The 24,596-nt window shown below is 58.1% G+C and overlaps 1 protein-coding gene across 2 annotated transcripts; it reads left to right on the forward strand.

Annotated features, from left to right (window-relative positions):
* Nucleotides 1-753: 753 nt before the first annotated feature.
* GNA15 (G protein subunit alpha 15) lies at nucleotides 754-23,938 on the forward strand. Of its 2 annotated transcripts, none has more exons than XM_058282270.2 (7): nucleotides 754-1,286; nucleotides 8,903-9,087; nucleotides 15,123-15,277; nucleotides 15,600-15,728; nucleotides 18,479-18,608; nucleotides 19,762-19,915; nucleotides 21,794-22,584. In XM_058282270.2, exons 1-7 carry the CDS (start codon nucleotides 1,142-1,144, stop codon nucleotides 21,811-21,813), a joined length of 918 nt encoding a protein of 305 aa, XP_058138253.1. In that variant the 5' UTR covers nucleotides 754-1,141; the 3' UTR covers nucleotides 21,814-22,584. The 2 variants fall into 2 exon arrangements, with proteins under 2 accessions (XP_058138253.1, XP_058138252.1); XM_058282269.2 differs by lacking the exon at nucleotides 21,794-22,584 and adding an exon at nucleotides 22,591-23,938 and having other exon boundaries at nucleotides 760-1,286.
* Nucleotides 23,939-24,596: the final 658 nt, after the last annotated feature.

Consider the following 24,596-nt stretch of genomic DNA (forward strand, 5'->3'; position numbering starts at 1 on the left):
AAGCAGAGCGACCACAGGTCGAAGCGTGCGCTCAACGAGCCGACAGACAGAAGTGCTGGGACCGGTGCAGGGCAACGGGCCGTGGCTTTTAAAAAACTGTTTCCAAAGCATTTTTATTGAGATACAGGCACATGCCGTCCAGTCTATCCCAAGTGTCCCATCAGCGGGCATCCCCCGGGGGGCGCTGCCGTCCCAGCTCCACCCGGGGCAGCTCTGTCACCCAGGGGGGACCCACAGCCCTCGGCCTCGCCCCTCAATCCCTCTGTCCGTCACCGCCCTGCGAGTGGCCCGTCCGAGACTGTCTGCACGGATTTATTCATATTTACGTTTTATACAAACGGAACCCGACCCTACTTTGGGTCTGGTTTCTTTCACTTAGCATAATGGTTTTTCAAAAAATATGTATATACTTTTTGTAATTTTTTTTTTAAATTAGAGAAGCTGGAGGTTTCCATAAAAATCACGTGAAATCTGCGTCCGCTTCCAGCGACGCCCTGAAACCATGGTGCCTGCTGCGCATTAGGGTTCCTTTTCCCCGTGTCCCCCCCCATTCTTGGAACAGAGACGCGCATTTGTCCTGATATCTGCGCCAGCCGCCCCCGTCGGGGTCCGCTGTGTCCCCCCTGCCCTCCTCCTATTGGCTCGGGGACGCCCAGAAAGTGGGGTGGGCCTGGGGACAGACTGGGGTGGCGAGGGGCGGCGCCCAGGGAGGTGGGAGCCCACCCCTTCTCCGGAATGAGGAAGACGGCGCGGCCGCCCCTGCCGGGGCCCCGTCTGTGGCTGGGGCTCGCTCTCCCCGCCGCCCTCCCCCGGGGCGCCCACCGCACCCCTTCCCACCGCCCGCGCCCGCCAACCTGTTTGGTTGGGTCCAGGCAGGCCCGGCGCTGGGCGGGGAGCCCCGAGCGCCCCACCTTCCCCCCCGCTCCTCCCCCGGCCCCCGCCCTGCTCCCGGCACTCGGCCTCGCCGTCACCCGGCACCCCGGGCGCCCCGAGGCAGGGAAGTCGGGGGGGCCCCAGGGGGGTGACCCCCAAGCCCGAGGCGCCCCCTGCCCTCCCGGCTGCCCGGAGCCCTCCCCGGCCGGGGCCAGCCGGGGGGCCATGCCGCCTGGCGCCCTCTGAGCCGCCGCGCCCCCCCCCCACCATGGCCCGGTCGCTGGCCTGGCGCTGCTGCCCCTGCTGCCTGACGGACGACGAGAAGGCAGCCGCCAGGATCGACCAGGAGATCAACAAGATCCTCCTGGAGCAGAAGAGGCGCGACCGCGGGGAGCTGAAGCTGCTGCTGCTCGGTGAGTCCCGGGGAGGCCGCCCCCGCCTGCCCTCTCGCGGGGCCTGGCGCACCCTGCCCGCGCCCGGGTCCCGGGCAGAGCGGGGTGAGAGCCCAGATGGCGCAACGAGCCGGCCCCAGCCTCTCCCTCGGCGGCGGGGAGCCTGGGTCCCCTCCGGCCCCTGGCCCCAGAGGCTCCCCCTTGACATTTGTTCCGGAAGCTTCGCCAGGGGCCACAGCAGTGCCAAGGGGGCGACGACGGGTCGCTGGGCTCACCGCGTTCATCGGCGAGCGCTTTCTCCAGGCCCCGACCGCGCCGGGCGCTGGGGCCACGGCAGCCCCCCCTCCCGAGACCGGCTCTTTGGGACGTGGGAGCCGGGTAGAGGGTTCCAGGCAGCGAGGAGAGAAGCAAGGCAGGGTGGGGGGTCACGGCCGGCGGGGGGCGGGGAGCAGCCCTGAAACCCCAAGTCCTTGTCGTCCACACGATTCTGCCCCCCACCCCCAGCTCATGGCCTCATTGGCCGAACCCCAAAACCCGAGCCCTGGGGGCTCTCCCGGGGTCCCCGAGAAGGTCTCCCCTACCTCCGCCATCTTTAATAGCCTCTGCCGCGCGGTAGGAAGAGGAGGGCCCGAGGATGGAGAGGAAGGAGAAGGGAGAAGGGGTCGCCAGGAACTGAGTCCCAATTCAAGGCCATTCCGGTGATTCTAGACTGGGTCCCCATGGCTGAACTGGGTAAGAGAGTCCCCGCCCCCCACCCTGTAAGCAGGTGCTCTGGTGCGGCCTGAAGGTCAAACTCGGTCCCCCGTTTGACCTTTCTAACCCGTAGCTGCTTGGCTGCTGCCCCCTGACTTCTTCGTTCTTCATTGACTATTTCATTTGTTCTTCAATGTTTCAAACATTTGGTAGAAACGAGAAGGCAACTGTCAGAACTTGGAAGGTTTTCGTGACAGATTTCATTTCTTTCATAGATCTTTTTATATGATTTCTGCAAGAGTTAAAAAGCTGGGGAGAGGGTGGAGCGCAGTGGTTGAGCACCTGCTTCCCACATAGGAGGTCCTGGGTTCAATCCCTGGGACCTTCTAAAAAAAAAAGCGTCAAAGGGCTACTTTGGCTATCTATTTCTTCTGGAGTGCGCTTTGGTTGTTTGTGTCGTTCGAAGACTTTGCCCCTTTCTTCTATATGGTCAAACGTATAGGTATAAATTCCTTCCTAACATTTTCCTGTTATCCATTTAATGTCTGTTAAGATCCGTGGTACAGGATCTCACGTTCTTTTTTCTGAAAAATTTCTACCGTGGGAACGTATATGCGACATCCCATTTCCCCTTTTAACCGCGGGCACGTATACGGTGGCGTTACTTAATTCACGATGCGTGCTACCGTGACCGGCACTTTTCTATTCATGCCAGACAGAAACCCAGCGCCCACGGGGATTTTTTCCTTCCTGCTATTTGGTCATTCGTGTCTTCGGGCCTTTTCCCCCTGATCCGCCGGGCTGGGAGTCGGTCAGTTTCATCGATTGTTCCTTCAGGTTCATCTATCCCTACCCCAGGGTCTTTGCACTCACCTCTCCCCCTGACAAGAGCTCTCACCCTCACCCAAGCCTTTGCACGACTGGCTGCCTCACTCCCTGCACGTCTCAGCTCAAGGGTCGCCCCCTCAGAGAGATTTTCCCCGACGGCCCTGGCCACGAGGGCAGCCCCCGTCCTTCATCCCCCCTCTCCTGCTTGGTCTGTCCTGGCGGCGCCTAGGAGCTGACATCCTCACGAGCATTTTGTTACTGGTTTGCCTGCGTATTCTCGGTCTCTCCCATTACCACCCGAGGGCAGAACCGCGTCTATCTCATCCGCCCCTGAGCCCCCGGCCCCTGGCTCAGTCGTACGTTGAGCCTGGCCCCGGGCAGACTCAGCCAAGGCTGCGTGAAAATGAATGAACCCATTTTCGGGGAGAACTTCCTCCAAGGGCTGCACCTAGCTTCCTGGAGCTGGTGAACTCTCTTACGGCTCCCATATGCTCAGGCGGCCCCGAATCAGGAAAGCCCCTCAAGCTGGCGGATGGGGGGTTCTGTGGCCCCAGGGGCTGCAGTGTAGACCACCTCCCCATCTCCCTCCCCTCTTGAAAACAGGAATTGAATCCCAGAGTTGTTTTGTTTTCCTGGAGGTGGGCTGATCCTTTCGGGGAAGCGGGCAAGGGGGCTGGGGGTCCGTCTCTGACATGAAGCGGTAGCCATGTGGCAGGGAGGGGGTGGCAAAAAAAAAAAAAAAGACAGAAGGAAGCATTGACAGGTGTCCCTTGAGGTGGAATTCTGTATTCTTGACTGTCCTTGGCAGAGCAGAGCTGCAGAAGCCCAATGACAGATGGGGAAACTGAGGTGCAGGGAGGCGGCCGGATCTGTCTGGGGTCAGCAGCCCATCTGAGCCGGAGCTGGGCGGAGAAGCTGAGGCCCGAGCGGCCCCGGGTCCCTGGGCGGACGGAAACCGCTGGAGCGCCCATCCCAGGCAGGCGGCCCTGGGTGCTGGCGTGGCCCCGGGTGCTGGCGCGGCCCCAGGGTGCTGGCAGCTGGTTCCAGTTCCCCGTCCCCGCACAGGAGGAAGCGCCACTTCCCGTCTGGGCTGTGCGGCCGGGCCGGGAGGGAGCAGCTCTCCCCCGAGCCCGCAGCCCCGCTGGGGGGTTTCCTGACGCAGATCCGTGGCCCCATTTCCACGCAGGAGTGGGGACCGCAGGGCCACGACCAGAAGCCTCAGGGCCAGCGGCCAGCGGCAGGGGGCGGCTCGGGCCGAGCGTTCAGACCCGGGGCTGGGACCCCTCTGTGAGTCATGACATCCCTTTGGTGCATGACAACGGGTTTTTGTCTGTTTGTTTTTTTCCAATGGAAAAGAACAAAATAGAAGCTGGAGATCGTGCGTGGCGGCAAAGTAACAAGAACTGTGGCTTCGTGGAATTTTTGCTTGTTACGTAATGCACGGGGAGGCCAGGACCTGAGAGTTGGGAGACACCGCCTCCCCGACTCGGGGAGCTCATTGGGTCCAGTCCCCTGCCGTAGGTCTAAATGCTGCCTCTGCCGGCGTGGACAGGTGCTGCCTGCCTTCCCAGAGTCCGTAGGAGCACCACGTTCCCCGGCATCTTGGGGACGCCTGGCCAGGCTGAGGGCCCACGGCCCGTTCCCCTGGTGGGGCAGGTGTGCAGACTGCGCCTAGGCCCCCGCTCCCCACTAGCTGTGTGACCCTGGGAAAGTCACCTGCCCTCTCGGAGCCCCTTCTTCTCCCGTGCAAATGGGAAAATAGCTGGGGTCATGGTGGGGACTGAACGAGGGCCTCCCAGAGGGCCTCGGTGCAGGGCTGGGCAGACTGAAACCCTGTTGTCTGTAGGGTGGTGATGATGATGGTGTGACCGTGATAATGAAGGTGGTGGTGGTGATGTGGTGGTGATGGTGATGTGATGGTGGTGGTGATGATGATGGTGGTGAGAGCGATGGAGAAGGTGGTGATGATGATGATGGTGGTGAGAGCGATGGAGAAGGTGGTGATGATGATGGTGTGACAGTGATAATGAAGGTGGTGGTGGTGATGTGGTGGTGATGGTGATGATGGTGATGTGGTGATGATGATGGTGGTGGTGATGTGGTGGTGATGGTGGTGATGATGGTGAGAGCGATGGAGAAGGTGGTGATGTGGTGATGGTGGTGATGGTGATAGTGATGGTGACGGTGGTGATGGTGGTGATGTGATGGTGACGGTGGTGATGGTGGTGATGTGGTGGTGACGGTGGTGATGATGGTGGTGTGGTGGTGATGGTGATGGTGATGTGATGATGGTGATGTGGTGGTGATGGTGGTGCTGGTGGTGAGAGCGATGGAGAAGGTGGTGATGATGGTGCTGGTGGTGATGGTGATGTGGTGGTGATGGTGCTGATGGTCATGGTGGTGATAGGGATGGAATGATGGTGGTGATGGTGATGGTGATGATGGTGGTGATGGTGCTGATGGTCATGGTGGTGATAGGGATGGAATGATGGTGCTGGTGGTGATGGTGATGTGGTGGTGATGGTGCTGATGGTCATGGTGGTGATAGGGATGGAATGATGGTGGTGATGGTGATGGTGATGATGGTGGTGATGGTGGTGAAGATGGTGATAGTGATGGAGAAGGTGGTGGTGATGGTGATGATGATGCTGGTGATTATGATGATGGTGATCGTGGTGGTGATGGTGATGATGGGATGATGGGATGTGGTGGTAGTGGTGATGGTGACTGATGATGATGATGGTGATGGTGGTGATCGTGATGGTGATGATGGTAATGATGGGATGATGATGGTGGTAGTGGTGATGAGGGTGCTGGTGATGATGGTGATGATGATGGTCATGGTGGTGGTAGTGGTGATGATGGTGATGATGATGGTGATGGTGGTGATTGTGGTAGTGATGATGATGATGGCAATGATGGGATGATGATGGAGAAAGTGGTGATGAGGGTGATGGTGGTGCTGGTGATGATGATGATGATGATGGTGATGGTGGTAGTGATGATGACGGTGGCCATGATGGGATGATGGTGGAGATGGTGGTGGTAGTGGTGACGAGGGTGACGATGGTGATGCTGATGTGATGGTGGTGATGATGGTGATGGTGATGATGGGATGATGGTGGAGATGGTGGTGATGATGATGGTGGTGACTATGATGATGATGCTGATGGTGATGATGGGATGATGGGATGATGAGGGTGACGATGGTGATGCTGATGTGATGGTGGTGACAGAGGCGGTGATGAGGGTGATGATGGTGGTGGTCACGGCCACGGTGGTGATAGTGCTGGGTGGCGGTGATGATGGGGTTCAGGCAGGGCCTGGGGAACTTGCAGGTATAACAATTAAAAGCCCGGGGCTCTGGGCCCAGGCAGCTCTCAGTTCAAGTCCCAGCTTGGCTACAGACCGGTTGCATGACCCGAGACAAGGATCTCCGCTCATGTGAGACTCAGCTTCCCTCATGCACAGCGGGGCAAGGCCTCGCCCTCTCTCACTGGGGTCCCCGTGGGGCTCAGGCGAGGTGGCGCTCGCCCTCAGCACACGGTGAGCACTCAGGAAGTGGCCTCACAGCCCCCTCTGCAGATCCCCTTCCCGTGATCCCCAAATCGCCGAAGCTCCAAAACCCGGAAGGCTTCTGGAAGTTTCTGCGTGAAACCTTACCTTGCATCCTGAGAACGTTCACGCGTCCCGCTGCAGAAACTTCCATGAGTGAGAGGCCGGGGCGTGGGGTGCTGCCCCAGAGCCTGCGGGGTCCGGGGACTCCATGCCACACCCCCTTCCCCAAATCTAAGAAATTCTGGAATCGGACACGTTGGAGCGTTTCAGAGAGTCCCAGGCCTGTGTGTTTGGTTTTGTTTCTAAGAAAACTTTTCGTTTTGGAATAAGTTCACACTTATAGAAAAGTGGCCCCCCTTCCCGTGTCAACCCGGGTTTAAGCTCTCCGTAATCACGTGCGCGGTCGCGGCTGAGAAACCGCACCTGACGCGCGTCCCCATTTATTTACTGAACCATCTGCGCTACGTCGCGGACCCGATACCTCCTCGTGCCTCAACACCCCGGCTGGGTTTGAGTCTCCCCGAAAGCAAGAGCCGCCGCCCGTGGGTTGAAAGCGGGGAGTGGGCGGGACGCGTGCTGCGCGCTGACCTTGGCCTCCGCCGGCCGCTTTCCCCAGTGTCCCGCTGCCAGGGTCCTTGATAGCCAGACCTCGAGGCCACCAGACTTACCCAAGCCCTGGGGAGACGGAGGCTCCCAGGGAGCAGGCCACCCCCCCCCCCCCGGGCCTGCCCACGGCGCCCTCAGGGGCGCGGGCGAGGGGCCTGCCGGGTGGTCCCGGCGAGTAGGGGGCAACGGCGAGATGGAGCCCCCGCCCCCCCTTCCTGCTTTCCACCCCCCCACTTCCGCCATCTCCCACTTATTTCCCCTTTCTGGGCTCCAGCCCGGCCGCCCCTTCCCTTTTCTTGTGCCGCTCACACTTCCTCCTGCTCCGCTCTCCCCCAGCCTCCATTCCTGGGGAGTCGGGGAGGGGGTGCCCGCCCCTCCCCCCCGGCATTCTGGGGAAAACAGAGAGGCCCGGCCCGGGGCCCCAGAAGGTTCCAGCAGCGCTGTGCCCACGGGCCCGGGGCTGGCCTTGGGGCTGCGTGACGTGGGCGAGTCGCACTGTCGCTTTGCACCTGGGGCCCCCCGATTCCACAGCGGGCCCTGCGAGGACCCCTCCCTCCTTCTGTCCTGTCCACCTGCCTGGCCGCGCCGGCTGTTGTCCCCGGGTCTCTCTCGAAAACGCCGCCTGCTCTCCGTCTCCACGGCCGCCCCTGGGTCCAGCGCCCTCGTCGCCCGCCTGGACCCTCTGCCCTGGTCCCCGGCTCCCCCCCTAGCCCCCCCCCGCAGTCCGCTCTCCCTGTAGCAGCCGGAGGGCGCCCGGGAGCACCTGCCTCAGAGCCCGTCCCTCCTCTGCCCGCAGCCCTCCAGGGCTCCCACCTCCCTCAGGGGGGAAGCCCACATCCTCCCTGCCGCCCGCCAGGCCCCGCGCGCCCTGCCCCATCCCCTCCCCTCCTCCCGCTCCCTCCGCTCCAGCCCCACGGGGCCTCCTCGCTGCCCCCCACATGCCAGCCCCGGTGCTGCCTCAGGGCCTTTGCACATTCCGCTCCCCCCACGTGATGTACCTTTCCTCCAGAACTCGGCCTGCGGTCCACCTTCCCAGCCTTCCAACCCCAGGCCCACGAGTCACCTCCGCCGAGAAGCCTTCCTGGATCTCTCAGCCATAGTAACTGCCTCATCACTCTTTATCCTACTTATTCCGCATATCTCCTTCAAAAAAAGCTCTCTACCTGAAATTATTATAGCAAATAATAGTAATTATTATTATAGGAAATAATATTTTATTACTATAGGAAATGGTCATCATCATAATAATGAGTTCTTATCAGTTCTTGCTATTTGCTAGGATGGCGTAACCCAGGGGTCAGTCACCTTTTCCTGACAAGGGCCAGATAATAAATATTTTCAGCCTCACAGGCCAGTCAGTCTCTGTCGCAGGCACTCAGCTCTGCTGCTGTAGCACAAAAGTCATCAAAGATGACGTGACAATGAATGGACGTGGCAGTGTGCCAATAAAACTTTATTTACAAACCCTGGGATGTGAATTTCCTATCATTTTCATGTGCCACGGGCTTCTTTTTCTTTTTAAATTCTTTTCAACCATTTGGAAATGCAAAACCCACAACCATAAAAGGTCTTAAAAACCTAAAAGCCATTTCTTTAAAAATGTCAGAAAAAATCTGCTGTCCGTGCAAAAACTAGGGCCCCGGCTGGATTTGGCCTGTGGGCCGTGGGGGGCCGGCCCCCGCCCCCAGCACTTTAGGGTGGACTCAGGTGATGCTCACGCCCCCTTTCCACAGCGGATTCCGTGGCAGTCCACGTTTTACAGGTGGGGAAACTGAGGCACAGAGCGCCCGGGGCCATGGGTAGGGGCCCGGGCGAGGCGGGATTTGAACCCGCGGCCTGCGGCGGCTGGGCCCGGTGCTTGCTCGGGGGTGAGTCCCTGGTGGGGGTGGCGGAGCGGGGTCCCGTGCGGCAGCCCCCGTCCCCCCGGGCTGAGCGGGGCTGGGTCCCCCCAGGCCCCGGCGAGAGCGGGAAGAGCACGTTCATCAAGCAGATGCGCATCATCCACGGCGCCGGCTACTCGGAGGAGGAGCGCCGGGGCTTCCGGCCGCTGGTCTACCAGAACGTGCTGGTGTCCGTGCAGGCCATGCTCGAGGCCATGGACCGCCTGCAGATCCCCTTCAGCAGGCCCGACAGCCAGGTGAGCCGGGCCGGGCCCCCAGACCCCCAGGGCGGGGCCGAGACCCCAGACCCCCGGGCCGGGCCGGGCCCCCCAGATCCCCAGGGCGGGGCCGAGACCCCAGACCCCCGGGCCAGGCGGGGCCCCCCCAGATCCCCAGAGCAGAGCAGGGACCCCCAGACCCTGGGCCGGGCAGGGCTGAGACCCCAGACCCCCGGGCCAGGCCGGGCCCCCCAGATTCCCAGAGCAGAGCAGGGCCCCCCAGACCCCGGGCCGGACCCCCCGAGACCCCCAGAGCAGGGCCGGGCCCTTCAGACCCCTGGGCCGGGCCGGGCCGGCCCCCCGAGACCCCCAGGTCAGGCTGGGCCCCCCGCGACCTCCAGGGCAGGGCTGGGCCCCCCAAGACCCCCGGGGCAGTGCCGGGTCCCCCGAGGCCCCTGGGGCAGGGCCGGACCCCCCAGACACCCGGGGCAGGGCCCGGACCCCCCCCAGACCCCCAAGGCAGGGCTGGGCCCCCCAAGATCCCCAGCTCAAGGCCGAGCCCCCTGAAACCCAGGGCAGGGCCAGGCCCCCCGGGACCCCCAGAGCAGGGCCGAGCCCCCTGAGGCCCCTGGGGCAGGGCCAGGCCCCCCAGGACCCCCAGCTCAAGGACAGGCCCCCCGAGACCTCCAGCTCAAGACCAAGCCCCCTGAGACCCTCCCAGGTCAGGGCGGGGTCCCCTGAAGCCCGCAGGGCAGGGCCGGGCCCCCCTCAGTCTGGAGTCTAAACTTCTCTCCTGATTTCTCACGGACACCCCCAAGCACGACCCCAAGTTCGCCCTGCTCCCCCTCCCCACCCCAGTGCCCCGGCCATCATCCCTCGGCCGAGCCTGCGTCCACTGCGTCTGGACCCTGCCCCTCCCCGCCGTCCCCACCGACCCAGCTCAGCCGTCCTCACCCCCCCACCTGTGCAAGCCCCCAGCCCCATTCTGCTCTCCAGCCCCCTGCACCCCAATATATGTCCTCCCAGCTGAAGCCTCAGTTTCCTGCCATCCTCCAGGGAGCGCCCACACTTTCCTGTGGCGTTCCAGGCCCGTCGGCACCAGGATGACACCCCCTGCCCCTCACGTCTCCCCCATGGACCCCCCAGGGCGGGCCCATTTCTTGTTAGTCCCCGTGGTGCCCGAGAAGTGGGTCCTGGGATAGTGCCTGGCTCGCTTAGAAATGTTGCTACAGCTGATCCCAGCACCAGGCCTGATTGGGGACGGTGGCAAAAGGGTCTGTGCTTCATACCATCTTCCCCAAATCTGGAAGCTTTTCAGTTTTTAATCCAAGCTGGTCCCAAGGATTTTTTTAATCTTCCTCCCCAAGATGGCTCCCTCATTGGTCTGCTCGTTGTCTGCTTGCTGTGTCTGCTCGTTGTGTTTGCTCATTGTCTCTGCTTCTTGTGTCTGCTCATTGTCGGCGTGTGTTCTTTTGGAGGCACGGGGCACTGAACCCAGGACCTCCCATGTGGGAGGTAGGTGCCCAACTGTTTGAGCCACACCTGCTCCCTGCTCTTTGTGTCTGCTCATTGCACCAGCTCATTGCATCAGGTCGTCTTCTTTAGGAGGCACTGGGAAAGAAACCTGGGCCCTCCCGTGTGGGAGGCATTTCCTAACCGCTTGAGCCACATCTGCTCACTGCTGCCAAAGATTTTAAATGAGCAGTTGGGGACCTGCAGTATCCACCTCAAAGAGCCGATGTGAGGATGAGATAAATTAAAAGTGTGTAAATCTTTCAAAACATCTCAAAACTGGAATATAGTTTGGGCTCAGTAAATGTCAGTGGGTGGTATGATTCCAATGATTTCTAGTTGTGGCCTTGCTCCTGTCAAGCCCCCAGAGCCCTCTAAGCCCTTTCTCAGTTACTACGTCCAGGTGTAGCCACTCTCCTAGCTTCTATCACCATTGCTTTGCCTGTATTTGAATTTCTCACCTATGGAATTACGAGCAGTATATGATTCTCTTACAATTGTGATGCTTCTGTTTTCTTGGATCGTATCCATTCACCCTCCCACCAGTCGCACGCAAAGAATTCCAGTTGCCCCACCTTCCCATCAACAGTTGATGCTGTCTGTCATTTCACTTCAGCCCTTCGGACAAATCTTTAGTGATCTCGCTGTGGCTTTGACTTGAATTTTCCCAGTTCATAGCAATGCTGTGCACTTTTTCACGTTTCATTGGACACTTGGTTGCCCTCTTTTGTGAAGCGTCTGCTCAGATCTTTTGCTCATTTGTTCTTGCTTTTATTTTATTTTAGGCCATTTTTTAAAGTATTGCTCTTCACCTTTTTTTTGTTATCAATTCGTAACAATTCTTTGTATAGATTGGATATGAAACCTTTGTTGGTTATATGATTTAAAAATATTTTCTTCCCATTTATAGCTTACATTTTCACTGTTTGAATGGTGTCTCAAAGAATAGAAATTTTTTTTAAAGATTTGTTTATTTTTTATTTATTTCTCTCCCCTTCCTCCCTCCCCCCCGCCCCCCGCCCCAGTTGTCTGTTCTCTGTGTCCATTTGCTGCGTGTTCTTTTTGTCTGCTTCTGTTGTTGTCAGCGGCACGGGAATCTGTGTTTCTTTTGCGTCATCTTGTTGTGTCAGCTCTCCGTGTGTGCGGCACCATTCCTGGGCAGGCTGCACTTTCTTTTGCGCTGGGCGGCTCTCCTTACGGGGCGCACTCCTTGCGCGTGGGGCTCCCCTACGCGGGGGACACCCCTGCGTGGCATGGCACTCCTTGCGCGCATCAGCACTGTGCATGGGCCAGCTCCACACGGGTCAAGGAGGCCCGGGGTTTGAACCGCGGACCTCCCATGTGGTAGGCGGACGCCCCAACCACTGGGCCAAGTCTGCTTCCCAGAAATTCTTAATTTTAATGAAGTTTATTGAATTTTTTAGGAGGTACCGGGGATTGAACCCAGGACCTCGTACATGGGAAGCAGGCGCTCAGCCACTGAGCTCCCTCTGCTCCCCATGATCTTTTCTTCTCTGGTGGATTTTTTTTTGGGTGGCTTGTTTAAGAAATATTTTTCTACCCTAAGGTCATGAGGAAATTCTCTGTTGCCATCTTCTAGCCGCTTCATTGGTTCCCATTTAGATTTATGTTCCACCTGGCACTGAATTTTGTGTAGGGTGTGAGGCTAGCTTCTTTCCTTTTGTTTTCCACATTGAAGAGATTATCATTTCCCTGTTGTACTACAATCTCACCTTTGGGATGCAGCAAGCATCCATATGCGCCTGAAACTCTTAAAGCAAGCTGTTCTGTTCCACTGATAAATTTACCTTCCCAGGAGCAAGTCATGTTAATTATTGTAGCTTTCTAGTATGGTCTTGAGACCCAGTAATGCATGTCCTTCCACTTTGTTGTTCTTTAGTGTTGCATGGGCTTTGCATTTCTATAAAAATTTTAGAATTCATTTGCCAATTTTCACACACATACCCCACACCTTTTTGGGGATTTTGGTTAGGATTTCACTGAATCTGTAGATAAATCTGGGAGGAACTGAGAGCTTCACAATACTGAGTCTTTCAATCCATGAACATGGAATAACCCTCCATTTATTTGGGTCTTAGAACATTTCTCTTAGCAAAAATTTGCAGTTTTCAGTGTAGAGAAGTTTCACATATGCTGCTAGAGTTATTCCTGGGTATTTGATGTTTCTTGATGTGACTGTAAATGGTACTTAAACATTTTTCAATTTTCCACTAGTCAGTCCCTAATATACAGACATATTTGTTTTCTGTTTGTTTGTTTGTTTTTAATGGGTTGGCTTTTTTTTATCCCCCCCTTGTGGCTTTTTGCATGCTGTTTGCTCGCTGTGTCCATTCACTGTATGTTCTTCTGTGTCTGTCTGTCTATATGTATGTATTTATATTTCCCCTCCCCCTTTGAGGCTTCCTTGCTGTCTGCTCTCTGTGTTCATTCACTGTGGGCTCCTCTGTGCTCTCACTTGTCTCCCTTCTTTTTGTTGCGTCACCTTGCTGAGTCAGCTCTCCGCAGTGTCTGCAGGCCAGGCGGCGCTCCACAGTGTGCAGGCGAGCCTGCCTTCACAAGGAGGCCCCGGGATGGGAACCAAGGGCCCCCCATATGGTAGACGGGAGCCCATCTGATTGAGCCACAGCCGCTTCCCCATATTTGGTTTTGATTATTGATTGACCTTGCATTCAGAGGCCTTGCTAAATGCACTTGTTTATTCTAATAATTTATCTGTAGATTATTTTGGATTTTCTACATATATTACATTCATGTCATCTATGAATAATAGCAATGAATTTATTTCCTTACCATAACTTATACCTTTAATTTGTTTTTCCTGCCTTATTGCACTGGCCAGGACTCTAGAACAGTGTGAATTAGAAGTGGTGAGAGTAGACATCCTTGCTTCACTCCCAGTCTCAGAAGAAACATCTCCTACCTTTTAAAAAGCTTCCAAGGACCCACATTCACTTCATCCAAAACAGGTTCAGATGTATTCATGATCCTCATTGAGTATATTTTTTTACTGTGAATTTTTGAAAGGATTTCCCCCTAATTTTTTGCTTTTAAAATTGTTATTCATTTTGATTGTATTTTTTTTTCAAACATGGGAGCCAATGTACTTTCAGGTCACAGAGGGGTTATCCACAAACACCCAGTTTCCCATCTAGCTGTCACCCACAGTCACCCGGAAGTTACCAGAGCCGCCCCGCTCTCACTTCCATCTCCCAGACAGTAACAGCATCCAGGGTGATTATGGAAGGAACAGACATCTCCGGTGGGGAATTCCGGGCCATGCATGGAGGTGTGGGGGCCAAGGAGGGCGTGGAAGCATCAGATCCCTCCCTCCTGGCCCTGCCTGGGCCAGCCTGCCTTCTAGCCTGGTGCAAAGTCCTTAGCCCAGAGAAGTTTTTTAGGGATCAAGCCTGCCGCTTCCCAGGGACCACCCTCTCGTGCCCTCCCCGACCCCACCCAACCCAGATGTTCGCCTCCGTAGAGGAGGCCTTCGGTGCCTGCCTGGCCTGATGCAGGGGGATGGCCGAATTGACCCTCGTCTTCGGTCGTGGGAGCCCGGACCCTCCCCAGCACTCCACATTCTTGGGCCCTCGACCAGTCAGGAGGGTTTGGGGCGGATGTTCTAGAAATGCACATACAACACCCGTCCGCCCCAACGCGCACATCGGCACGCAGGCTCAGGCGCACGGGAACACAATCACGTGCGTGTGCGCACACATGCATACATGTTTACGCGCCAACGCAAACACAGGCACGTGCACAGACACACGCGCAAATGCAAACACAGACGCACGTGGACACGCTCGTGCACAGACACGTGCACACAGAGATGCACACGCGAGCACACGTGCACCTAGAAACATGGATCTGAATGTGCACGCACAGGCACGCATACCTGCACACGTGCACGCTCGGATGCATACACACGAGCACACGCCAGTAGCACATGGGCACACCCACACGTATGCACACAACGCGCACGCACATACACACGTGTGTACACACACGCACACACCAAGGTCTGAACAACACAGCTGCCCGCTTCTGGTGGAAGGAACGCAGGAGGTCGCTGCACGGACGGGGGGCCCGGGGGCCGGGGGGCACCTCCGGCTGAGCAGGCCCCCGACTGGCAGTGGGGCTCTGGGCAGGTCGCCTCATTTCTCCGAGCCTCGTTGTCTACTTTGTAAAATGGGGGAGACGGCGGCGACTCGCCTCCTAAGAGGCCCGGCCGTGCAGAGCGCAGTCTGCCCGGCATGCGCGCCCCCCCCACTTTCGCACGGGCGGGCCCGCGGGGGGCGGGGCCGCTGCCGCGGGGCGTGGTCTGGGGGCGCGGCCTCGGGGGCGTGGTCTGGGCGGGGCCGCGGTCGCGGGGGCGTGGTCTGGGGCGGGGCCTCGGGCGTGTTCTGGGCGGGGCCTCGGGGGTGGGGCGTGGTCTGGGGCGGGGGCCTCGGGGGCGTGGTCTGGGCGGGGCCGCGGTCGCGGGGGCGTGGTCTGGGGGCGGGGCGCGGGGGGCGCCGCTCTGACCGGCCGGGCCGTCCCCCCAGCACCACGCCAGCCTGGTCATGAGCCAGGACCCCTACAAGGTGACCACCTTCCAGAGGCGCTGTGCCACCGCCATCCAGTGGCTGTGGCGGGACAGCGGCGTCCGGGCCTGCTACGAGCGGCGGCGCGAGTTCCACCTGCTGGACTCGGCTGGATAGTGAGTCTGGGGGCCGCGGGGGTCCCTGTGGGGGGGGCTTACAGGACGAGGGTCCGTGGGAGGGGGCAGCCGGAGGCCGACATTCAGCCAGTCCACCCTTGGGGATTGGAACCCCGGCAGAGGGGCCCCGGGGGGGGCTGCTTTCCGTGGAGTGAGGTGGGGGAGCTGCTGGGGGGACTCGAGGTGGGCTCCACCCTCAGAGGTTCTGGCCCTGTCCGGGGGGGGGCCCGGGTCCTTCCTCCCCCAACAGGGTCCTCGTGGGTGGGGATGGGGGTGCGAGGAACGAAGGAGCAAGGCGGGGCTGGGCCTCCTTCCTCCACAGCTACCTGTCCCACCTGGAGCGCATCACGGAGGAGGACTACGTGCCCACGGCCCAGGACGTGCTCCGCAGCCGCATGCCCACCACCGGCATCAACGAGTACTGCTTCTCCGTGCAGAAAACCAACCTGCGGTGAGCGCTCGGCTGAGCCCCTGGGGCGGGGCAAGGCAGCTGGGGCCCTGAGGCACGAATAGGAGTCACCGAGTCCCAGCCTTCAAGGAGCTGTCAGACTGGAGGAAGCAAAGTTGTACCTAGACATGTCCAACTCTGTGTGGTCAGGACTGGGTGGGAGGGAGAATGGAGCCTGGAGAAACCCAGAGTGAGGAGCCGGAGCTCCAGGAGGGGAGTCCTACCTGGAAGAGGGGCATTGGCATTGGGGCATTGAAGGATGAGTAGGAGTTCACTAGTCCTGACTCTTGAGGGGCTGCTGGAGAAGAGAAGACAGGACCAGACACAGCCTGTGTGGTCAAGGCTCAGCCAGAGGAATGGATGTGGGGCTGCGGGAGCCCAGAGAGTGAACCTTCTGGTGGGCCTGGAGGGGATGAGGCTGGAGGCCAGAAGACCCAGGAGGGGAAGCAGACTTGGCCCAGTGCATAGGGTGTCCGTCTACCACATGGGAGGTCCAGGGTTCAAACTCCGGGCCTCCTTGACCCGTGTGGAGCTGGCCCATGCGCAGTGCTGATGCGCGCAAGGAGTGCCCTGCCACGCAGGGGTGTCCCCGTGTAGGGGAGCCCCACGTGCAAGGAGTGCGCCCCACGCAAAAAATAGTACAGCCTGCCCAGGAATGGCGCCACACACACGGAGAGCTGACACAACAAGATGACGCAACAAAAAGAAACGCAGGTTCCCATGCTGCTGATAAGGATAGAAGCAGTCACAGAAGAACACACAGCAATTGGACACAGAGAGCAGACAACTGGGGGGGGGGGGAAGGGGAGAGAAATAAATAAAAAATAAATCTTTAAAAAAAAAAGAAGACCCAGGAGGACTCAAGAGTTAGGCAGGAAGGAATCATCCAGGCAGAGTGATGGCTAATGTCAAGGTTCAAAGAGAGATCCAGAGGAACACAGTGAGAGAAGAGACTTCTGGAACTGGCAGTTAGAAGGTTATCAGTGACCGCAGCGAGATCGGCTCCTGAGGGAGGCTGAGGAAGGCTGGGAGGCGATGCACGGAGACAGGCTGTGTTGAGTTTCTCCTCCTTCTGGGCTCCCCCAACACCGTTCCGTCCTCTGTGAGAGCCCCTACGGGGCGGGCTCATCATTCATCAGGTTACCACGGGTTTCCTCTCCTGAACCGAGAGTCCCACCGGGCTAGGGGCCAAGTGTGATTCTCCTGTTTCTCTAGGAGTCAGCTCAAGGTCAGAGAGGAAGTTGGCAAATATGCGTGGATGGCTGGAAATATGGAGGAATGAATAGGTGGGTTTGGATGGATGGATCCGTGCATGAACGGATGGACGGGTGGATGGACGGATGGATGGGTGGATGGTGGATGGATGGATGGGTGGATGATGGGTGGGTAGATGGGTGGATGGATGGATAGATGGATGGGCAGATGTTGGATGATGGGTGGGTGGATTGGTGGGTGGATGAGTGGGTGAGTAGACGGATGGATGGATGGTGGGTGGATGGATGGATGGGCAGATGGTGACGAGATGGGTAGGTGAATGGATGGTTAGATGGTTGGGTAGATAGATAGGAGGGTGGAGGGATGGATGGAGGGATGGGTGAGTGGGTGAATGGATAGTCAGATGGTGGACTGATGGATCAGTGAATGGGTGGGTGGGTGGCTGGATGGGTGGGTGGATAGATGGGCAGATGGTGGGTGGGTGGTGCATGGACAAGTGGGTGGGTGAGTAGATGGATGGGTGGGCGAATAGAAGGTGGGTGGATGGATGGGTGGGTAGGAGTTTAAGAGGGAAGGTAGAGGTGGGGGAAACTCACAGGGAAGGCTGGGCTGGAGAGGCGACCCTTAGGCTGGGGAGAGCTGGGTAAGCTGCAGGCCGAAGAGAGAGGCTAGTGACTCGAGTGGCCTCTCAGAGGAAGCCCGGCCTCAGAGAGGAAGGTGACGCACCCCAAGTCCCCCAGCTGGCCAGCAGCCAACCCCAGACTGGAAACCCATATCCGTCTCAGCCTCCAGAGCCCCAGTTTCAGCCTGCCCTGTCCCACTTCAGGGAGGGGGGTTCCAGGAAGTGTAAAGAGCAGCGAGAGGGGACGGGCTTGGGCGCCAGTGGCCCAGCCACCGTCCAGCCACTGGGTCGCCGGCCTCGCGTCCTGCCTCCCCGTAAGGCCGGGCAGGTCCCTTCTCGCCCTGAGGTCCTGGGCCTTGCCCGCCCAGAGCCTGAGTTCCGGCCTTTCCTGTAACGGTTGCATCCCCGGGGAAATGACGCGCCGTCTGCTATCAGTGACCTACATTTCTGAGAAGAGAGAACAGGAAGGAGGGGGGGCTCGGGCTTTTGTTGTGGAGTGTGGCACCGGACGCTGGGGCCCCCGCCCTGGGCCAGCGCCGTTTGCTGGCGGAACGGCCCTCCGTCCCCGCCTGTGCGGCCAGCTGGGCACTTCCCAAGCCAAAGAGGGCAACGGGGACACGGAGGCCGGAGGGGGCTGGCGATTCTCCCAGGGGGACCCGCGGATGATCCGTCCGGCCTTCTATCTTCCCCGCGGCGGGCAGAAGGCTTGGACGAGTTCCCTCTCCTCCCTGTGCCTCGGTTTCTCCACCTGTCAGATGGCTCGATGTTCATTATCATTGGTAAAGCGCCATCATTTACGAGAGGGGGCAGACGCAGCGGCTGCCACGTTAGTCCTGCCACCGCGACGAGCCATCGGGGGAGGAGGGGGCGCCACGCGGCGGGGGTCCCGGTTAAGCCTGGGCTCTGACGCCGGCAGGATCGTCGACGTCGGAGGCCAGAAGTCGGAACGTAAGAAGTGGATCCACTGCTTCGAGAACGTGATCGCCCTCATCTACCTGGCCTCGCTGAGCGAGTACGACCAGCGCCTCGAGGAGAACAATCAGGAGGTGAGGGCGCCCGCGGGGCCAGGCGTGTCATCTGTGTGTGCCCACCCCCGGGGACCCCCGTCTCCCACCCAAGCAGGAATCCCCATCGTCAGAAAGGCAGGTGTGGTTGCCTTTAAGGAACCACTCACCTGTGAGCACCTGACGTGGCTTCGAGCCCGACCCTCTACTCTTAAGTGGTCGCTGGTCGTGCCTCAAGACACACACACACACACACGCACACACAACCAGACACATGGGAATTCCAGTCCCCATGAGCTCGACCGGGGGGCCACACCCAAGGAACACCTGGCTTGTTACACCTACTCAAGGAGCCAACCTCGGGTGAGTCACAGGCTCAGCTCTACCATGACACACACACAGGAACACTCAAGTCTGGAGGTGCAGTCACCTTCAAACACACACACACAGGCTGCCGTGGGAATCTCACTCTAGGCAGGTAAGTCTTCCCACTTTGATTCCCGAAGGCTGGGGGGCGCGCTCCTTTGTGTGAGCACGGACTTTTCTCCTTGCCCCAGCGCGAAGATCAGTTACCGTCCGGGAGGCGTGGGTTTTAGGGGCCGAAGTTTCAGATAGACCCCTTTGGGGCTGGGAGGGACAGATGTTATAACTGTGACTTTCAGACTGAATCAGCCAGCGAGCATTCGAGGTCATACTGACACGTCTCTTCCTCGAATCCAGCCACACGAGATAACAGCTTTATTTGTGGGTGGCTAAATACAGATGGCCAGAAGTTGCTGCTAAAAGCTACACACACAGGTGGCCCCACCTAGACATCCACGAGCATTCACACATGCTCAGCTCTTTGTCACGCTTGGATATACAACCCTGCCCGGTCACAGGTGCGCCCAGGTGTACAAACCTCAGCTGAGTCCCTGGAGAAATCTGCAGCCATGCACGCTCAGGACAGACTGACAGTCATCAACCACTGACCCAGTATTTGGCAAGGCAGCTGCTCAGACACACGGCCACATACGGGGGCTGAAGTCAGGTTTAGGGGCAGCCACCCCCATCCCCAGACCCAGCTGGGCAGAAAAAGGGGAGCCCCCCAGCCCCTGGATGAACGGCCACTGTCCCCACTCCATGTGGCCAAGGGTTTCCTGGAAAGCCCAAGCTAGCTGGCTGGAGCATTAACCGCTTGTGCCTCCCGCCACAGAACCGCATGATGGAGAGCTTGGCTTTGTTCGGTACCATCTTGGAGCTTCCCTGGTTCAAGAGCACATCAGTCATCCTCTTCCTCAACAAGACCGACATCCTCGAGGAGAAGATCCACACGTCCCACCTGGCCACCTACTTCCCCGGTTTCCAGGGTGAGTGGTTCCAGGACATTGCGTAACCTTCACCTCCCAAAAGCAAACCGGTGGAGAGAAGCCCTTCCAAGCCCTCCTCCAGGCTTGAAACTGGAGTTTCAAAAAGAACTTAGGATCAGACAGATCCAGATTTAGCTCCTTCCACTGCCCAACCTCTCCGGGCCTCAGTTTTCCCATCTGTAAAATGGGGATAAAATAGCAGAAGCCCCTTCTGCCGTCCAGTCAATTATAGTGGAGAGTTATAAAAATACACATTATATGACGTTGACCTTGAACATTTAGTTTTGCACTTGTTTGGCCACCTCTTGGGGTCAAGTCCAAGATCTTTGGTTTGGGTATGGGTCTGCCATTTAGAATTCATTGTCAAAGGCCATGCCCAGAAGGCATCGTCCAGATTTTTTTAAACTTTTCCTTTCTTGATCTTTCATAGTCATCTCACCTATATCTAATTGGATAATTTTTTTAAAAAATCCATGACTCACCTTTTAACAAGTCTTTCCAAAGTATGTGATTCAGTTTTCACAGCTATAAGAGCCCTTTTTCATTTGGTGCTTGTGGTTTTTGTAATGTTTCATTCAATTGTGTGTTCATCAGCTTAAGTGAAACTGGCATCAATGGGTTTGGGAACACAACTGGAGGGGCCAAGAGCCAGGCCCACCAGGAGAGGGACACAGTAGGTGTGGGCACCATTGAGTGTGTCTTACAGGGGGGTGTAGGTTTTTGATTAACCCAGGAAGTTGAGTAGGGAAAGTGTGTTAGGTATTACCTCACCCAGAGAGCAAGTGAAGTGGTAGATGTATCCCAGTTAGCTATTGCTGCGTAACAAACTCCCCTCCCAAACTTAAGTTTCTTAAAACAATAATTTTCTTTGCTCATAATTTTATGGGTCAGGAGTTTGGGAAAGGCTCCCTTGCCTGGGTAAAATCCATCCATGAGGTATCAGTTGGGGTGGCTGGGATCAGAGATGACAATTCCAAAATGACTTCTTCCCTGTGTACCTGGGACTTTGGTGCCCGTCCCCTCCTTTCGGTGTCTTATAATTGGGTGTCTGATATTTCCATGTGGATTGGGCTTCCTCCCAGCATGGCGGTCCCAGGGTCTTCAGGCTTCTTAGAGGGTAGTTCAAGAGGTCCAGGTGGGAGCTGCAAGCATTTGTAAACCGCCTCAGAAGTTCCACAATGTTACACCCTCCAGAGTCTGTGGGTCAAGCAAGCCATCTGGGCCTGTCCTGATTTGAAAGCAGAGGAAACAGACTCCATCTCTTGACGGAGGAATGGCCTGCAGGCAGGGATGCAGGGAACGATGGGGGCCACCTTGGAGATAAAAATGGCCACACAACTGGGTAGCTCAAAGCCTTCTAGGTGTATGGAGGGTAGGGGTCCTTCTGGAGGCTCCGAGGGAGGTTCTGCTCGTGGCCCTCTCCTGGTTTCCAGCCCTCCTCAGCACTCCTTGGCTTGTAGCAGCACCCCTCTAGGCTCTGCCTTCGCCTCCACGCGGCCGCCTCCCTCTGTGTCTCCACGTCCTCTCTTTTCTCATAAGGACACCAGGAACTGACTGTAGGGCCCACCCTAATCCAAGAGAACCTCACCTTAACTTAATTCCATCTGCAAAGACCCTACTTCCAGATCGGGCCACACTCTGAGGTTCCCGATGACCTTGAACGTTGAGGGGACCTTTTCCAATCCAAGCTCCCACAGTCGGGGAAGCCTTTGGTCAACAGTCGGTAATCATAAGCTTTGGTGACATCCCCACTGGCTTGGCCGTCCCCAGGATGGTGGCCTGGGTACCCCTCACTCCTTTCCCCACCGAGCAGCCCTGGAACTTGGACCACGGCTCGGACCATGGATGGAAAGTTTGAGAGAGTTTTTTCTCATCCAGATCAAAGAGAACCCCCATGAGTCACCCTCGTCTCTCAGCACCGGTGGCTGGAGCACCTCACTTAGTCCTCTGCCATAAGTATTATTTTTCTTGCCATTCTATAGAGGGGGGAAACTGAGGCACAGGGCCATGCTGTCACTTGCCAGGAGTTGCAGAGCCAGTAAGTGGGAAAAAAGGTGGATTAAAACGCAGGCAGTCTGCTTTGGGAACCTGCCGTCCTTAACCACTATCCTACCCTGCTTTTCTGAAATGTGATCACCGTGGCTTCTGATACGTAACACTGAGACCTCTAGGCCTTGGCACTGAAACGTCACAACTCTAGAAGGCCTGGGACTGGTGTGAGCCCCACTTTACAAATGGGGAAACTGAGGCTCAGAAAGGGTGAATGGATTATATAAGGTAACCCAGTTAGTAAGTAGCACAGCCAGAACTGGGTCTCCGGAAGCCCCTAATTCACAATGCCTTTTCCCAGGGCCACCATCCCCTCTCCTCTTGGCCTCAGTCTCCCCATCTGCACAGTATCAGGTCGTCTGTCTCTGCCCCTCCAGATCCCCCAAACCCTGCCAAGAGCCAGGGTCGCTCTGCCCCGACAGTTTGGCCCAAAGACCCAGAACCGAATCCCATTGGGCCCTCTCGGGTCACGTGATCGTCCCGGGCCACTCCCCGACGCTCCCATTGGCCGGGGCCGAGTCACGTGACCAGCTCCACCCGCCAAACATGGCGGCGCCCGCGGCACCACGCGCCCCGCCTCTGCCCCGGCCCGCAGCCCGCTCTCACCCGCCCTTCCTCGCCCCCAGGCCCGAAGCAGGACGCGGAGGCGGCCAAGAAGTTCATCCTGGACATGTACGCGGGCATGTACGCGCGCTGCGCCGAGGGCGCCGACGGCAGCAAGAAGGGCGCGCGCTCGCGGCGCCTCTTCAGCCACTACACGTGCGCCACGGACACGCAGAACATCCGCAAGGTCTTCAAGGACGTGCGGGACTCGGTGCTCGCCCGCTACCTGGACGAGATCAACCTGCTGTGACGCAGGCCCCGCCCGCCGCCCCGCTGTCACTCCAGCCCCGGGGGGGGGGGGCGCGCAGAGGGCCTTGGGGCGAGTCGGGAGGGGACGGAGGGCCGCCTCTCCCCCGGACGGCCCCTGCCGCGCTCTCCCGCCCTGACTCAGTTTACCTCCTCGGACAGGGGGCGAAACGGCCATTTGTGAGGCCGGAGAAGAAATCAGGAGCTCGCGGACCGGGGGGCGGGCGGGGCTCTCTGGGGAGTCGGGGATCCCTAGAGGTGAGGGCCCACATGCGACCCCTCGGGAGGGGGGCGCGGGCTCTGGCGCCCCCCTGGTGGACGGCAGGAGGCCCCTCCCTGCCGGAGCGCGTCCCCCGACCCCAGCACCCATAGCTCAGCGCCTTCCGGCTCTTTGGGGGGACAGGAGGCCCCTAGACCACGCTGTCCCTCGCGGCCCACAGTGGTTCCTGCCCCGTTTTGCAGGAACACCGAGGCCTACGGGGGTCCCCCTCCATCCCAGGCTGGGGGCCGGGCCTGCGGCCTCCCCCAACCTGTGTATTTATTCCCTTACCCTCTGCGGGGGGCGCCCCGAGGCGGCGTGGACATTAAAATAATGACCTTCCCGAGACCTGTGATTTTTTAGGGGCCCCGTGGGCAGCGTCCTGTGTCTCTCCCCTGACACCAGCGGTGATAATTCGGGGATGGGGGTGTGGAAGGGTAGCCGCGTGGGGAAGGAGAGGGAAAGTTCTACTTGTTATCCGCCCACACGTGCGGCACGCCATACTCACAGCTATGCCGGGCTATGTTCTCGCCTCTCCAGGGGGTGCAGTCCTGACCCCCTGGCCACCCCTGACCCCCCCATGGCCACTCCCAAAATTCCAGCAGCAGCCACCCCCCGATGAAAATGAAGGTGATGGCGGTCCAGGCGGCTGTACGCTAGACGCCGGGCTCTCCCGCCATCCTCAGGGCAGCGCCATGAGGCCCCAGCCCCATCACCCCCAACTTCCAGATGCGGAAACGGAGGCCCGGGCAGAAAGGGTGAAGGATTTGACTAACATTCACACACCCCAATATCCCATTCATCCAACCACATGGTTTTGACTTTTTTGCACTTTCAAAAAAATAAACTTTATTTTTTTTAGAGGAGTTTTAGGTTTACAGAAAAATTGCAAGGACAGTACAAAGTTCCCCGTCATCGCTCCCCGCATTCAGATCTGAATGTCGCAATGAATGACCCAATCTTGATAGTCTGAATGAAAGTTCACAATGGGTTCAAAATTCCTCCGTTTTTCCCCTAAAGTCCTTTTTTCTGCCCCAGGAGCCCATGTCACACGGGGTCGTCAAGTCCCCCAAGGCTTCTCTGGGCTGGGCCGGCTTCTCAGACTTTCTTGGGTTTTGATGACCTTGGCAGTTTGGAGGTCAGGGCTTCGGGGGCACGTCCCTTGGCTGGGATTTGTCTGCTTGGTTTCCCCTAGTTAGCTGGGGGAGGAATTGCACAGAGGGGAAGGGCGGTTTCCATCACCTCCGATCAAGGTCATGGACTGTCAGCCTGACGTGTTGCTGCTGTTCTTGACCTTGACCTTGCCGAGGGGCCACCCGACAATTTTTTTCTTTTTAGTATTTTATTATTTTATTTTCAATTTAACTGACTGTATATTATTTTTATTATATTTTACTTCACTTTGTTTTTATATCAGTCTTATCCACACACCATACAATCCATCCAAAGCCCGACACTTTAAACGATTTTTGTCCTGGAACTTTAAAACCTACACGAAAGCTGCGAGACTGGCCAGGACCCCAC

Source organism: Dasypus novemcinctus, chromosome 19 (genome assembly GCF_030445035.2).
Source record: "Dasypus novemcinctus isolate mDasNov1 chromosome 19, mDasNov1.1.hap2, whole genome shotgun sequence".
Lineage (NCBI taxonomy): Eukaryota > Metazoa > Chordata > Mammalia > Cingulata > Dasypodidae > Dasypus > Dasypus novemcinctus.

Coding starts and splice junctions, on each gene's coding strand:
- GNA15 (XM_058282269.2), top strand. CDS start 1,142: ATGGCCCGGTCGCTGGCCTGGCGCTGCTGCCCCTGCTGCCTGACGGAC. Junction 1,287..8,902: donor GCTGAAGCTGCTGCTGCTCG/GTGAGTCCCGGG, acceptor GGGTCCCCCCAG/GCCCCGGCGAGAGCGGGAAG. Junction 19,916..22,590: donor CTACTTCCCCGGTTTCCAGG/GTGAGTGGTTCC, acceptor CCTCGCCCCCAG/GCCCGAAGCAGGACGCGGAG.